Source organism: Pelophylax lessonae (assembly GCF_965119305.1).
Source record: "Pelophylax lessonae genome assembly, chromosome: 1".
NCBI lineage: Eukaryota > Metazoa > Chordata > Amphibia > Anura > Ranidae > Pelophylax > Pelophylax lessonae.
Genome location: NC_138768.1, coordinates 490,741,378 through 490,757,851, shown reverse-complemented (window position 1 = coordinate 490,757,851; position 16,474 = coordinate 490,741,378). Strand labels below are relative to the sequence as shown.

Sequence of the window (16,474 nt, the reverse complement as noted above, 5' to 3'; positions counted from 1 at the left end):
TACTTAGCATGGTGGAGGAATTCACTCAAGATGTTAATATCGGAGTAGCAGTTTCTAGGACACTATTCCAGGCTCGGAAACTCATTTTACAACATTGGACTTCTCCGACACCGGAGACGTGGGTGCACAATATGGGAGCCACTCTGAGATGTGAACGTCTGATTTACCAGCACAGGGGAGTCCCGCATAGATATGATAGGATTTGGGGAGGGTGGCTGGCGGTTCCGGGTTTGGCTCCTGCCGATTTGGTCCCCGACAGGTTGTTACAATAATTTTCCTGAAAGTGTCTGTGCAAGTGTCAATATGCACAATTAAATAAATAAAACCAACATATAAAAACAGGAATAAATTGATAAGATCAAGATATACAAAATAGATAATATATCCCAGTAATAAAAAGGTGCAATCAAGTGATATATATAAAAACGATTAAATTAATATTAGTATAAACAATATAAAGTGCCAAGTGACAGATAGTGCTAAATAGTGTGCAGGAAATAGAAAACAGTTGTACTGAGAAAAAGTACAGAAAAAATTGCAATAAATGCGATATTGTCTTCTCCCCTTTCTTTGTCCATGTCTACATCTGCAGATTCTCTTTAACTCTCTTACTCTCCTTTCTTCTCTCTTTTATGCTCCTCCTGTGACTCATCCTTGGTATTAGGGTGTGGATGGAACTCCTTCCCTTCGCTCCTAACTTCTTAGTGGGTCAGGGGTATATTGGAGGCCGTCCCTGGGGGGTCCCGGGTGTCACCGAAGAAAAACAGGATCTTAACCACTTTACCACTAGAGCATTTTGCTGTCTTACGTCTGGGCCACTTTTTGCGATTCGGCGCTGTGCGACTTTAACTGACAATTGCGCGGTCGTGCGACGCCGTACCCAAACGAAATTGACGTCCTTTTTTTCCCACAAACAGAGCTTTCTTTTGGTGGTATTTGATCACCTGTGCGATTTTTTACTTTTTGCGCTATAAACAAAAAAAGAGCGTTTATTTTGAAAAAATAACAATATTTTTAACATTTTTTTGTATGAAATTCCCCCCAAAAAAGATGTAAAAAACAATTTTTTTTTAAATTTTTGGCCAATTTGTTTTCTGCTACCTATGTTTGGTAAAAAAAATCGCAATAAGCATATTTTGATTGGTTTGCGCAAAAGTTATTGCGTTTACTAACAAAGGGAAAGATTTCTGTCATTTTTGGTGTTTTGTTTTTAACGAGTAATGGCGGCGATCTGCGATTTTTTTTTTGCGGGACTGCGACATTGCGGCGGACAGATCGGACCCTTGACTGACATTTTTGACACTTTTGGGGGTACCAGTGACATTACTACAGTAATCAGTGCTATAAATATGCACTGTTACTGTAAAAATGACACTGGCAGGGAAGGGGTTAATTTTATTGGAGAGGGAGGGGTTAATGTATGCCTGGTGCTTACTAACGTGTGTGGGGGGAGGTGACTGTGTGAGACAGGGACAGATCGGATGTCCAGCTATGCTGAACACTCCGATCTGTCACTCCCTGTCACTGAGGAGATCCGCCCGCTTGTGTTTACACAGGCGGGCGGATCTCCACACTAGATCCCCGACGATCGGGGCAGAGCAGCGGCGATCGCCGCTGCTCCTCCCCTGGCCCGACTCCCGCTGTGAATGAAAACAGCGGGAGCGCGCCTCCGGCGGCGCGCGAGCGCCGCCTACAGGGGAGGAGTCTGGCGACGTAGGTCTACGTCGTCAGACGGGATCGTGCCACTTTGCCGCAGTACTATTCCAGTACTCAGCGGTAAAGTGGTTAAGGTCCTCTCCAATAGGCAGGGGTCGGCAAGGTGTCCGCACACGGACACTGGTGTCCGTGAGCAGTCCTTGCCGGGTCCGTCACGCCGCCACTGACTTTTTTCACTGGAGTCTCACTGCAGGCTCTGCGACTCCCTGAAATATCAGTTACCGACATTCTTTCACTGAAAAAATCCAGCCTATAGCTGCTCCGCCTCTCCACTGCCTCCTCAGCCAATGGGAATACAGTGTACACGCCCCCTTCCCCAGCGCGCCTTGTTTAACATCAGAGCAGGAGGTGTGGACTGCTGGAGAAGAGAGGAGAGAAATGTACACAGCCTGCAGCCTCATAGAAGAAGGTGAGCTGGGGCAGATAAACGATATGTATTCCTGCTGAGGAGGGGGAAGGGGAAGGGGAGAGGCTGTGTTTTCTCTAGCAGGACTCTTCCTGTCTCTGAGGCTGAATTTCCTGTGTGAGGAGCAGTGCACTGCTTCTAGAGGGAGGATATCCTCTAAACTTCTCCCCCAATCTCTGCTACACCTCCCTACTCATTACCTGCCCACCTCCTCCTCTCCTGTATTGCCAGATCCAATGTCTGTGAGCTGCTGGAGCACTACAAGTACCAGCATGCCAGGAAATTGGGGCAGCAACAGTGTGTTCAATCAAGCGGATATTCTGATGGAAAGTGCTGGTGTGTGTGTGTGTGTGTGTATGTATGTATATTGTGTGCGTGTGTATATACAGTGTATGTATGTATATATTGTGTGTATATACTGTGTATGTGTGCGTGTGTATATACAGTGTATGTATGTATACTGTGTGTGTGTGTATACTGTGTGCGTGTGTATGTATGTATATTGGGTGTGTATATACTGTGAATGTGTGCGTGTGTATATACAGTGTATGTATGTATACTGTGTGTGTGTGTATACTGTGTGCCTATGTATGTATGTATGTATGTATATTGTGTGTGTATATACTGTGTATGTGTGCGTGTGTGTATATACAGTGTATGTATGTATGTATACTGTGTGTGTATGTATGTATGTATATTGTGTGTGTATATACTGTGTGCGTGTGTATATACAGTGTATGTATGTATACTGTGTGTGTGTGTGTCTGGAAAACTCTAGGGGGGATCTATAATGGGAGGGGAACCCTGGCCTGCTCTAAGTGGGATCTATAATAGGAGGGGGAGCCTGGCCTGCTCTAAGGGGGATCTATATGGGAGGGGGACCCTGCCTGGCCTGGCCTGCTCTAAGGGGGATCTATATGGGAGGGGGGCCCTGCCTGGCCTGGCCTGGCCTGCTCTAAGGGGGATCTATATGGGAGGGGGACCCTGCCTGGCCTGGCCTGCTCTAAGGGGGATCTATATGGGGACTGTCACCCTGGCCTACTCTAAGGATGATCTATGAGGGACCTCCCTGCCCTTGCCTGCGCTAAAGGGAGATCTATGGGGGACGGTGGACCTGCCTGCTCTAAAGGGGATCTATACATATGGGGGACCCTCACCCTGGTCTGGCCTGCTCTAAAGGGGATCTATGGGGGACCTGCCTGTGCTAAAGGGGGATCTATGGGGGACCTATCTGCCCTTTCTTGCTATAAAGGGGGATCTATAGGGGGGACCTTCACCATGGCCTGGCCTGCTCTAAAGGGGATATATGGGGATAGGGGATCTATGGGGGACCTGCCTGCCCTTGACCGGCTCTAAAGGGGAATCTATATGGGGAACCCTCACCCTGGCTTTGCCTGCTCAAAAGAGGTATCTATGGGGGATCTGCCTGCGCTAAAGAGGGATCTATGGGGGACCTGCCCTGGCCAAAAAATATAAAGTAAGAATTTTGAAAATCTTTTAAACCGTTTATAACAGTATACCACAAGTAGTCTTTATATAAATGTTATTTTAAACATATTTGTACTTGTAGAACTAGGCCAGAGAGTAGACAGAATGTTTTTTGATGGTTTTAATTTGAAATGTACCTCTGTGTCCTTCACTAAGGTCTGTACTTCGGAAAATGTCCGCCACAGCCTTGGTCCGTGCCTATCCCTGCCAATAGGGATGGTAGTATATACGAAGTTCATGGATAAAGGCTGGCCACTCAGCAGTAGAATATACAGGGCAAAAGAAAAGGCTCGATAGTGTGATACCGTAAGACTATTTTATTGAATTAATAGATAAAAGCTCACAATGTGACAGGGAATAACAAACGAGGAAATAGCGTCCTGGAACGCACTGCGTTCCACCAGTATGTTGGAACCGGAAGTGATGCAACGAACGGCGCTGTACTGACGTCCTCTCCAGCGTAGCATCACTTCCTGTTGTGCCCTATTTGTATACAGTGGTTACCAGGCAACGGCAAGCGCCAGTGGTCAAACAGCTAGCTGATCGGCAAAAGTAAAGGCTCCAGAAGTATGGTGGAGAATAAATATAACTTTGTAAATGCCATTAATGCTTAATACGCTGTGATCCGAAGGCGAAATCTAGTATTTTTAAAACTTTTGCCGATATAAATATATATATATAAAAAGCAATTTTAAAAGGTGTATATATAAGCCGTGCCTTAAACGAGTTATAAACCACCGTAGACATATACAGGGGAATATATGTTAAAATTTGCAATTTATTAACCACTATAGATTAAACCAATGGTAAATATTACATGTAAATAATATAATAGATCCTATATTGCATATACATAATATAATAGATGCTATATTAAAATAAAATGTGTGGTAAAGGAGGGCATCTAGTGAACAAAATATGTATTACCAAAATGAAGGATAAAAAAGTGTCTAGTGTGTATAGGAGAGGGAATAGGGCGAGATATAGTATGTGGTTTAGTATATTGATAAAACAGGTATGAGAATAACAAGTTGAGTATTAAATGATGTATGTGTGAAATAGGTTACATTAAATAATAGAGCCTACACATAGGAACTCTTACCCATTGAACAATAACTTATTAATATAGGTAGGTAATAATAATGGCTAAATTATTAAAATTAGTATTTAAAGGCATATGTGCAAGAGACAAAAAATCACAATAAAATGTTGTAAATAGGTAGACGTATGATGCTGGCTAAAACTAGTTAATATTGAAAGACATATTATAACCTATTAAGAAAAAATGAATTATATGTATTAAAATATTAAGGGATGGTAAAAAGGGCTGTAGATAAAAACTTGTATTAGGCTAATTTGAAATTCTATAAAACTATAATTTAAATGAAGTGATATATTAAAAGAGGCTATATGTTCAGTTAGGGGAGGGTATAAATGATGGCTAAAAATTAGAGATAAAACAATTAAGGTCAATATCTAGGTTTAACCCTCTCGGCTGTAGTGTATTTAGTCGGTATATCCAGGTCGTTTCATTTTTCGAAATTTTAATTCTCTTATTTTCACCCCTCCAATGACCTGAGATGGAATCTATTCCTATAAAGGTAAGTCCTGTTGGACTTACCTTTGTGTTTCCGCAAAGTGTCTGGATAAGCTGTGTTTGGGGAACCCTTTTCTAATGTTTTTGATGTGTTCCCTGATTCGTACAAATAAGGGCCTAGTAGTCCTGCCGACATATTGGAGTCGGCAGGGGCACTCTATGATATAAGTCACGTGTGTAATTTGGCACGTAATTAACTTATTAATAAGGAATTCCTCCCCACTCCATCTGGACTTAAAATTCAGTGTTTTCTTGGGTTGGTTTCTGACCGTCTTGCATGGTAGGCATCTGTTGCATCTAATGAAGCCTTTAAGGTCAGGAAACATCTTGACTGGTTTTGGGGGGTCTATAGCATTATGCACTATTTGATTTCGTAGTGTAGGGGCCTTTCTATAGATGAATTTGGGTTGCCTTGGTAATATCTTCGATAGGGTTTTATCTGACCTCAAAATAGGCCAATACTTCTTCACGATCTTTTCTGTCTGCCTAAAACCTTTATGAAATCCTGTTACAAAGGCAAGATTTTTGGATTTATGGGATGGGGTCCTGTTTTTATATAAGAGATCTTTTCTATTCATATTCTGTACTTCATTTCTAGTTTTGATTAGTTTCTGTTTGCTGTATCCTTTCTCTTCAAATCTGACCATAAGTGTGTCTGTTTGTTGTATGTAATCCTCCAGGTCGTCGCAGTTTCTCCTAATTCTAACGAATTAGCTCTTTGGTATACTATCCTTCCAGATAAGGTGGTGACAGCTTTTTGTAAAAATATAACCGTTTCTATCGGTTGGTTTAAAATACGTTTTGCTCTTTAATCGTTGGTTCTCTTTAAAAATGAGTAGGTCTAGATAATTTATCTGGTTCAGGCTCCAATCACCAGTAAATTTTATCCCATAGGGGTTATCATTTAGTTTTAAAAAGAAATTATTAAAAGACTCTTCCGTACCCTCCCATAAAATGATGATATCATCAATATAGCGTCGGTAAAAAATTAATTCTGGATTACTCTGAGTGTAAATAGCCTCTTCTTCTAAAAGATCCATAAATAGGTTAGCCACGCTGGGTGCATAGCGGGCTCCCATTGCAACCCCTTTCTTTTGTAAATAATAGTCATGTTTATACCAGAAAAAATTACTGCTCATAGTGAGTTTTAATCCTTCTAAAATATACTTAATTTGTGCGTGTTTCAATTGGGTGTGCTCATGTAGAGCTTTCTCTACCGCTTTAAGGCCATCAGCTTGTCTGATACTCGTGTATAGGGAATTGGCGTCTATTGTGGCCAAAATGCAATTCTCTGGGATATGTAATCCTTTAAATGACCTAATTAGGTCTGTACTGTCCTTCAAGTAGGATTTTCCCATTCTTACCGCTGGTTGTAGATAGCCGTCTAAATACTCTCCGAGTCTGGAGAATAATGAATCCACCCCACTCACAATGGGTCTTCCTGGGGGTTTTACAGGGTCTTTCTGTATTTTTGGCAGATAGTAGAGGACTGGGATCTTGGTTGCTTCAGGTAATAAATATTGCGCTTCTTTCTTATCTAATATCCCTAATTCTTTGCCTTTATTAATATAATCCTTCAGTTTTTTCTTATACGCTTTGGTTGGATTACCCTTCAATTTCTCATACGTGCCTTCAACTTTTAATAAATTGCCCATTTCTTCTTCGTAATCGTTTTTTTTTTTTCAGGATAACCAATCCTCCTCCTTTATCCGCAGGGCGGATGACTATTCCCTTTCTTTTCTCCAATTCTTTTATAGCTTGTTTGATCTTGTTGTATTTTTTTGGTGGTGTTTTAATTTTCCGTAGGTCTTCTTCGACCATTTTCTTGAAAACTCCAATGCATTCACCACTGGGTACTTGCGGATTAAAAATGGACTGATTTCTAAGACCTGAATGGATAAAAGAAGGGTCTGGAGTGGTAGGTGTAGGTCCCTTGAGTTTAAAAAACTTTTTAATATTGAGTTTCCTTAAAAAATTTTCTAAGTTGATAAAAACGTCAAAGGGATCAATGTCCTTAGTAGGGGCACATTTAAGACCATAATCTAAAACCTGTAGCTCTTCTTCACTAAAAACAATGTCAGTAAGATTAAAAATGCCTTGACCTAAAACTCTTGCCTTCTTTTTCTTCCTACCTCCTCTCTTGCCTCGCGTACGTCTCCTTCGTCCCAGTATTGGTTCTGATGGGGGGGTCTCATATGTCCACCCTGTTGTGGTCCTCTCCATTGTCCTTGGTAGTCTCCTCCTCTGTATGTGGTAGGTCTCCTGTCTGAGGGATAGTCGTGGTTCCATCTGTTCTGTTGGCCCTGTGGGCCTCTCCATCCTGTTCTCCCTTGTGGTCTGTGCCAGCCTTGTTGCCTGTAGGGAGGGGGTCTCCTCTGTTGCCCCCCTCAAAAAAAATCCCTAGGTCTGTTATAATAGTTACTACCCCTATTATTTCTAATAGGTGTATAGGTATTCATCCTTGCTAAAGGGGAAAACCTGTTGTTTCTAGGAAGGTTGTATCTCTCTTGGTTAGGTGTATTGTACCTGTTAGAACGGTCCCTGGGTGGAGTGGCTGTTCTGCCTTGTGGCCTGGGTACTTCTCTTGATAATACATATCTGTTGTCTTGTGTGGATGCTTGGTTGTCCCCTATGTCTCTATTAGGTCTAAAAGTGAACACTGGTGGGGTCCTAGGGGCTGGAGTTGCTATAGACTCCTCATACTCTTCTTCATCCACGAAGTGTCTCTGGAATCAAAGGCATTTGGAGTGGCAGGGATCTCCATATCTTCCACTGTTGCTTGCCATTTGTAAACCTTTTGGTTCTTATAGTCGGTAACATCTCTGCTGTACTTCTTTTGTTTCTTTTGTTGTATGGCCGAATCGTATTTTGTAATGTAAGCTTGGAGTTCCTTCTCCTTATCTTTTTTTTACAAAAAGCTGTCCCACCCTATCTGGAAGGATAGTATACCAAAGAGCTAATTCGTTAGAATTAGGAGAAACTGCGACGACCTGGAGGATTACATACAACAAACAGACACACTTATGGTCAGATTTGAAGAGAAAGGATACAGCAAACAGAAACTAATCAAAAAGAGAAATGAAGTACAGAATATGAATAGAGAAGATCTCTTATATAAAAACAGGACCCCATCCCATAAATCCGAAAATCTTGCCTTTGTAACAGAATTTCATAAAGGTTTTAGGCAGACGGAAAAGATCGTGAAGAAGTATTGGCTTATTTTGAGGTCAGATAAAACCCTATCGAAGATATTATCAAGGCAACCCAAATTCATCTATAGAAAGGCCCCTACACTACGAAATCAAATAGTGCATAATGCTATAGACCCCCCAAAACCAGTCAAGATGTTTCCTGACCTTAAAGGCTTCATTAGATGCAACAGATGCCTACCATGCAAGACAGTCAGAAACCAACCCAAGAAAACACTGAATTTTAAGTCCAGATGGAGTGGGGAGGAATTCCGTATTAATAAGTTAATTACGTGCCAAGCTACACATGTGACTTATATCATAGAGTGCCCCTGCCGACTCCAATATGTCGGCAGGACTACTAGGCCCTTATTTGTACGAATCAGGGAACACATCAAAAACATTAGAAAAGGGTTCCCCAAACACAGCTTATCCAGACACTTTGCAGAAACACATAATAAAGACCCAACAGGACTTACCTTTATAGGAATAGATTCCATCTCAGGTCATTGGAGGGGTGAAAATAAGAGAATTAAAATTTCGAAAAATTAAACGGCCTGGATATATATCGACTAAATACACTACAGCGGAGAGGGTTAAACCTCGATATTGACCTTAATTGTTTTATCTCTAATTTTTAGCCATCATTTATACCCTCCCCTAACTGAACATATAGCCTCTTTTAATATATTACTTCATTTAAATTATAGTTTTATATAATTTCAAATTAGCCTAATACAGGTTTTTATCTACAGCCCTTTTTACCATACCTTAATATTTTAATATTTTTATACATATAATTCATTTTTTCTTAATAGGTTATAATATGTCCTTCAATATTAACTAGTTTTAGCCAGCATCATACGTCTACCTATTTACAACATTTTATTGTGATTTTTTGTCTCTTGCACATATGCCTTTAAATACTAATTTTAATAATTTAGTCATTATTATTACCTACCTATTTTAATAAGTTATTGTTCAATGGGTAAGAGTTCCTATGTGTAGGCTCTATTATTTAATGTAACCTATTTCACACATACATCATTTAATACTCAACTTGTTATTCTCATACCTGTTTTATCAATATACTAAACTACATACTATATCTCGCCCTATTCCCTCTCCTATACACACTAGACACTTTTTTATCCTTCATTTTGGTAATACATATTTTGTCCACTAGATGCCCTCCTTTACCACACATTTTATTTTAATATAGCATCTATTATATTATGTATATGCAATATAGAATCTATTATATTATGTACATGTAATATTTACCATTGGTTTAATCTATAGTTGTTAATAAATTGCAAATTTTAACATATATTCCCCTGTATATGTCTACGGTGGTTTATAACTCGTTTAAGGCACGGCTTATATATACACCTTTTAAAATTGCTTTTTATATATATATATTTATATCGGCACAAGTTTTAAAAATACTAGATTTCGCCTTCGGATCACAGCGTATTAAGCATTAATGGCATTTACAAAATTATATTTATTCTCCGCCATACTTCTGGAGCCTTTACTTTTGCCGATCAGCTAGCTGTTTGACCGCTGGCGCTTGCCGTTGCCTGGTAACCACTGTATACAAATAGGGGACAGCAGGAAGTGATGCTACGCTGCAGAGGACGTCAGATGACGAACCGCGTACAGCGCCGTTGCATCACTTTCGGTTCCGACATACTGGTGGAACGCAGTGCGTTCCGGGATGCTAATTTCCTCGTTTGTTATTCCCTGTCACATTGTAAGTACGCAGCTTTTACCTATTAATTCAATAAAATAGTCTTACGGTATCACACTATCGAGCCTTCTCTTTTGCCCTGTATATTCTACTGCTGAGTGGCCAGCCTTTATCCACGAACTTCGTATATACAACCATCCCTATTGGAGAGGACCTTAAGATCCTGTTTTTCTTCGGTGACACCCGGGACCCCCAGGGACGGCCTCCAATATCCCCCTGACCCACTAAGAAGTTAGGAGCGAAGGGAAGGAGTTCCATCTACACCCTAATACCCGCCCTATACCCCTGTGTGGGGTGGGTACATCTGGTTAGTAGGTTATTTACTAGTAGGATTCTCCTGCACCTCGCCAGTTGCCCACCACGGGGTCACCTGAATTCCTTTTTTCATCCATTCACTGATCCTTTTTTATCCATTCACCGATTTTTTCTGGATCTTTCTTTTGTACTCGGACTATTTCTGATCACTAATACTGGCTATTAGGACCTTATTAATTTTTAGCCACTCACTATATTATTTATTGCCTTTTTGCACATCATTGCACTTTATTCACGGATTTGTCATTATTTCTGGCCAATAGGACTATATATATATATATATATATATATATATATATATATATATATATATATATATATATATATATATATATATATATATATATATATATATATATATATATATAATATTTTTTTTTTTTTTCAGCCAGTTATTATATATTACTTATCGTTTTGCACAATATCGCATTCATTGCAATTTTTTCTGTACTTTTTCTCAGTACAACTGTTTTCTATTTTCTACTCACTATTTAGCACTATCTGTCACTTGGCACTTTATATTGTTTATACTAATATTAATTTAATCGTTTTTATATATATCACTTGATTGCACCTTTTTATTACTGGGATATACAGTGGGTACGGAAAGTATTCAGACCCCCTTAAATTTTTCACTCTTTGTTATATTGCAGCCATTTGCTAAAATCATTTAAGTTCATTCTTCTTCCTCATGAATGTACACATAGCACCCCATACTGACAGAAAAACACAGAATTGTTGACATTGTTGCAGATTTATTAAAAAAGAAAAACTGAAATATCACATGGTCCTAAGTATTCAGACCCTTTGCTGTGACACTCATATATTTAATATCAGGTGCTTTCCATTTCTTCTGATCATCCTTGAGATGGTTCTACACCTTCATTTGAGTCCAGCTGTGTTTGATTATACTGATTGGACTTGATTAGGAAAGCCACACACCTGTCTATATAAGACCTTCCAGATCACAATGCATGTCAGAGCAAATGAGAATCATGAGGTCAAAGGAACTGCCTGAAGAGCTCAGAGACAGAATTGTGGCAAGGCACAGATCTGGCCAAGGTTACAAAAAGATTTCTGCTGCACTTAGGGTTCCTAAGAGCACAGTGGCCTCCATAATCCTCAAATGGAAGACGTTTGGGACGACCAGAACCCTTCCTAGAGCTGGCCGTGCGGCCAAACTGAGCTATCAGGGGAGAAGAGCCTTGGTGAGAGAGGTAAAGAAGAACCCAAAGATCACTGTGGCTGAGCTCCAGAGATGCAGTCAGGAGATGGGAGAAAGTTGTAGAAAGTCAACCATCACTGCAGCCCTCCACCAGTCGGGGCTTTATGGCAGAGTGGCCCGACGGAAGCCTCTCCTCAGTGTAAGACACATGAAAGCCTGCATGGAGTTTGCTAAAAAACACCTGAAGGACTCTAAGATGGTGAGAAATAAGATGCTCTGGTCTGATGAGACCAAAATAGAACTTTTTGGCCTTAATTCTAAGCGGTATGTGTGGAGAAAACCAGGCACTGCTCATCACCTGTCCAATACAGTCCCAACAGTGAAGCATGGTGGTGGCAGCATCATGCTGTGGGGGTGTTTTTCAGCTGCAGGGACAGGACGACTGGTTGCAATCGAGGGAAAGATGAATGCGGCCAAGTACAGGGATATCCTGGACAAAAACCTTCTCCAGAGTGCTCTGGACCTCAGACTGGGCCGAAGGTTTACCTTCCAACAAGACAATGACCCTAAGCACACAGCTAAAATAACGAAGGAGTGGCTTCACAACAATTCCGTGACTGTTCTTGAATGGCCCAGCCAGAGCCCTGACTTAAACCCAATTGAGCATCTCTGGAGAGACCTAAAAATGTCTGTCCACCAACGTTTACCATCCAACCTGACAGAACTGGAGAGGATCTGCAAGGAGGAATGGCAGAGGATCCCCAAATCCAGGTGTGAAAGACTTGTTGCATCTTTCCCAAAAAGACTCCTGGCTGTATTAGATCAAAAGGGGGCTTCTACTAAATACTGAGCAAAGGGTCTGAATACTTAGGACCATGTGATATTTCAGTTTTTCTTTTTTAATAAATCTGCAACAATGTCAACAATTCTGTGTTTTTCTGTCAGTATGGGGTGCTATGTGTACATTCATGAGGAAGAAGAATGAACTTAAATGATTTTAGCAAATGGCTGCAATGTAACAAAGAGTGAAAAATTTAAGGGGGTCTGAATACTTTCCGTACCCACTGTATTATCTATTTTGTATATGTTGATCTTATCAATTTATTCCTGTTTTTATATGTTGGTTTTATTTATTTAATTGTGCATATTGACACTTGCACAGACACTTTCATTTATATCCACATATATTACGTTGTGATTTATACAACAATATTTCAGATAGGCAGCGCCAATTACCCATATTTCTAATCTTTTTTATACAGTCATTTGATTGTAGTTTAGGGTAGGCTGCAGCCTAATTACTTTTGATATATCCGTTAGATATCCATAGCGCGGAACTTACTTCTTTCTACAATAATTTTCCTGGTACGCTTCTTTTGACCCTTTTGGGGTGGTGGGTGGGAGTGCTTAGAATGTGTTTAATATGCTTTCCCTAATGTTTATTTGGTGCTGGACGATGTGTAGCTGTATGACATGATGCTGCATTGTAGTTGCCTTGGGATGGAACTTTTCGGGAAATGCATAAACTGTACATTGTATGTAACTTTTTTCTTTCAATAAACTTTGTTTATGATTTAAAAAAATAAAAAATAAAATAACAGTAAAGTTAGCCCACTTTTTATCTATAATGTGAAAGATAATGTTACGCCACGTAAATTGATACCTAACATAGTTACATAGTAATTGAGGTTGAATAAAGACAACAGTCCATCCAGTTCAACCTGTGCAGGGGTATGTGTCAGTGGCGTGATCATTTCCCATAACCCTGATTATTTTTGTGATCTGTGAGATGCACGTCCAAGAGTCTTTTAAAAGTAGCCATATTCCCTGCAGCTATCCAATTGTGGAAGAGAGTTCCACATCCTCACCGCGCTTTACAGTGAAGGACCCCTTACACAGCTTAAGGTTAAACTGCCTCTCCTCTAATCTAACATTGCTCCTGTCCTCCAAGGGGATAGAGTCGAGTAGGGGGCCATCTTGCCCATCTGTACACGGGATCGGATCATTTCTGCCGCTGCTGATCTTTCCAGTAAGCGACTGAAATGACCGGAAAGCGGCAGGAGGTGGGTGGCACCTCTCCCGCCTTCCATAAAAGTGATTCCATAGTGAATCTGCCGCTGGAACCACTTTTATGCTAAAGCGGACCGCCTGCCATTTAAAAATATACTGAGGGTATGGCAGGTATCTGCTGCCATAACCCCAGGTATTTAACGTCAAAATAGCGACCTAAATACACATTATAGACGTTCTAATATAGAAAAAATGCAATAAAAGGAACATTTGCAGCAAATGTCACATGGTATGCATTTCAATGATTTGTTTGCTACATTTACCTTTGGGTATTCTCAACTCCCTGTGTTCATTCTTCCCTTGCCTGCATTAACCCTATGTGTCTCTCTACAGGTGATTGTATCCCGTGTAGCACGAGTATGTAAGAATGACATGGGAGGATCACAAAGAATTCTAGAAAAACAATTTACATCCTTCCTGAAAGCGCGTCTCAACTGTTCTGTTCCTGGAGACTCTCACTTTTATTTCAATGTTATCCAGTCATCAAGTGAAATTCTTGCCTTTGGTGGAAAGCACGTGCTAATTGCCCTCTTCTCTACCCCAACCAACAGGTATAGTTTTTATAGTGCAATAAAAAAATTCCAGCTGCATATAAATACACTGCTCAAAAAAATTAAAGGAACGCTTTTTATTCAGACTATAGCATCAAGTCAATAAAAACTCCTGGGATATTCATCTGGTCAGTTAAGTGGCACTGGGGGTTGTTAATCACTTTCAGCTGCTTTTGAAATTATGATGGCCACTGACATTTTCTTCCCCAGTCATCTTTTCTGACTTTTCACTAGTTTTTTATATTTGGCTAAGGTCATTGTCACTACTGGTAACAAGAGGCAATACCTGGACCCTATAGAGGTTGCACAGGTAGTCCAATTCATCCAGGATGGCACATCAATACGTACCATTGCCTGAAGGTTTGCTGAGTCTCCCAGCACAGTCTCAACAGCATGGAGAAGATTCCAAAAGACAGGCAGTTACTCTAGGAGAGCTAGACTGGGTCATAGAAAGTCCATAACCTATCAGCAGGACTGGTATCTGCTCCTTTGTGCAAGAAGGAACAGGTTGAGCACTGCCAGAGCCATACTAAATGACCTCCAGCAAGCCACTGGTGTGAATGTCTCTGACCAAACAATCAGAAACAGCCTTCATGAGGGTGGCCTGAGGGCCCAACGTCCTCTAGTGGGCCCTGTGCTCACTGCCCGAGAATGATTGGTATTTGCCATTGAACACCAGAATTGGCAGGTCTGCCACTGGCGCCTTGTGCTTTTCACAGATGAGAGCAGGTTCACCCTGACCACATGTGACAGATGTGAAAGGGTCTGGAGAAGCCTTGGAGAATGTTATGCTGCCTGTAACATTGTTCAGCATGACTGGTTTGGTGGGTCAGGGATGGTCTGGGGAGGCAAATCCATGGAGGGACACCCAGAACTCTACAGGCTAGACAATGGCATCCTCACTGCCATTAGGTACTGGGATGAAATCCTTGGACCCATTGTCAGACCCTACACTGGTGCAGTGGGTTCTGGGTTCCTCCTGGAGCACGACAATGCAATGTAGCGAGAGTATGCAGCCAGTTCCTGGAGGATGAAGGAATTGATATCTTTGAATGGCCCCCACATTCACCTGGCCTAAATCCAATAGAACACCTCTGGGACATTATGTTTCGGTCGATCCGACGCCGCCAGGTTGCACCTCAGTCTGTTCAGGAGCTCAGCGATGCCCTGGTCCAGATCTGGGAGGAAATACCCCAGGACAGTATCCGTCGTCTCATTGACATTGTCAGGCATGCATACAAGCACATGGAGGCCATACAAACTACTGAGTATTATTTTGAGTTGCTGTGCTGCAAGTCCTCTGTAGGTTGATCATTTTCATTTCCATCAAACGATGTGGCATCCTTTCATTCCTTACACATTACCCAGTATATATCAGTATAGATATCCAGCATGATATTTTTCCCAGTTGAGATCTTATGTGTTTTCAAAGTGTTCCTTTAATTTTTTTTTGAGCAGTGTATAAATGCATAAAAACATAGAAATACCTATATATTGTGTATATAAAGCTATTTTATAGCTTTGAAAGTTACCCAGATAGCAAGCAATTGTGCTGCAAGTTTAAAAATGACTTGCTAAGCTATTGCTAGACTTGTCAGACTTCACAAATATGTTGCACAATTGCATTGCTCCAGAATAACTTTCTTTGAAAACATTCTGCAAACCTGCTGCAAGTTTTGGTTATGTTGTGCAATAGTCATCCCACCAGAGGGGTCACTGTGGCTGAATTTTCGTGCTGCAGACACTGTAGACTGGCTAGGGACTTGTCACACAAATTAGATACAAATCGGAAAAGTGTCAACTAGAACTTATGCTTCAAGTGCTCTGCAAGTGTACAACTTGCCAGTGGAAATGCGCGGCGAGTTAACAGAATTACAATTCAACACTGCCATAAATTTGTGGCAAGTTATCCTTGCCACCTTTGTAAACAGTAGAAGTTTGTAAAGATTCTCATCCAGATTATTGCATATATCTTAGTAGTTAGCCATATTCAACTGGACTTGTTCTGTAATGTTAAAGATGTTTCATAGCTTCTCCAAGCAACTGAACCTAAAGCGGAGCTCCACCCAAAAGGGGATGGTCCACCTTAAGGCCTCCTCCCTCGCTCCTGTTTGTGAAATGGAGCTTTTGGGGGGGGGGGGTATCCAATTTTGACAACTACCCGCCGCTCCCACTTCCGCTGATCGACTAGGCAATTGGAAGCGGAAGTTCTCCTTCCCCCCCTA

The 16,474-nt window shown here is 40.9% G+C and overlaps 1 protein-coding gene across 4 annotated transcripts in view; it reads left to right on the top strand.

Moving 5' to 3' along the window:
• The window catches only part of SEMA6B (semaphorin 6B), a 1,069,016-nt gene that overhangs the window by 842,861 nt on the left and 209,681 nt on the right, over positions 1-16,474 (top strand). For all 4 annotated transcript variants that reach the window (XM_082263355.1, XM_082263357.1, XM_082263356.1 and 1 more), the window contains exon 9: positions 14,032-14,249. In XM_082263355.1, the coding sequence (XP_082119481.1) occupies positions 14,032-14,249 (218 nt within the window). The remainder of the gene's footprint in view (positions 1-14,031; positions 14,250-16,474) is intronic.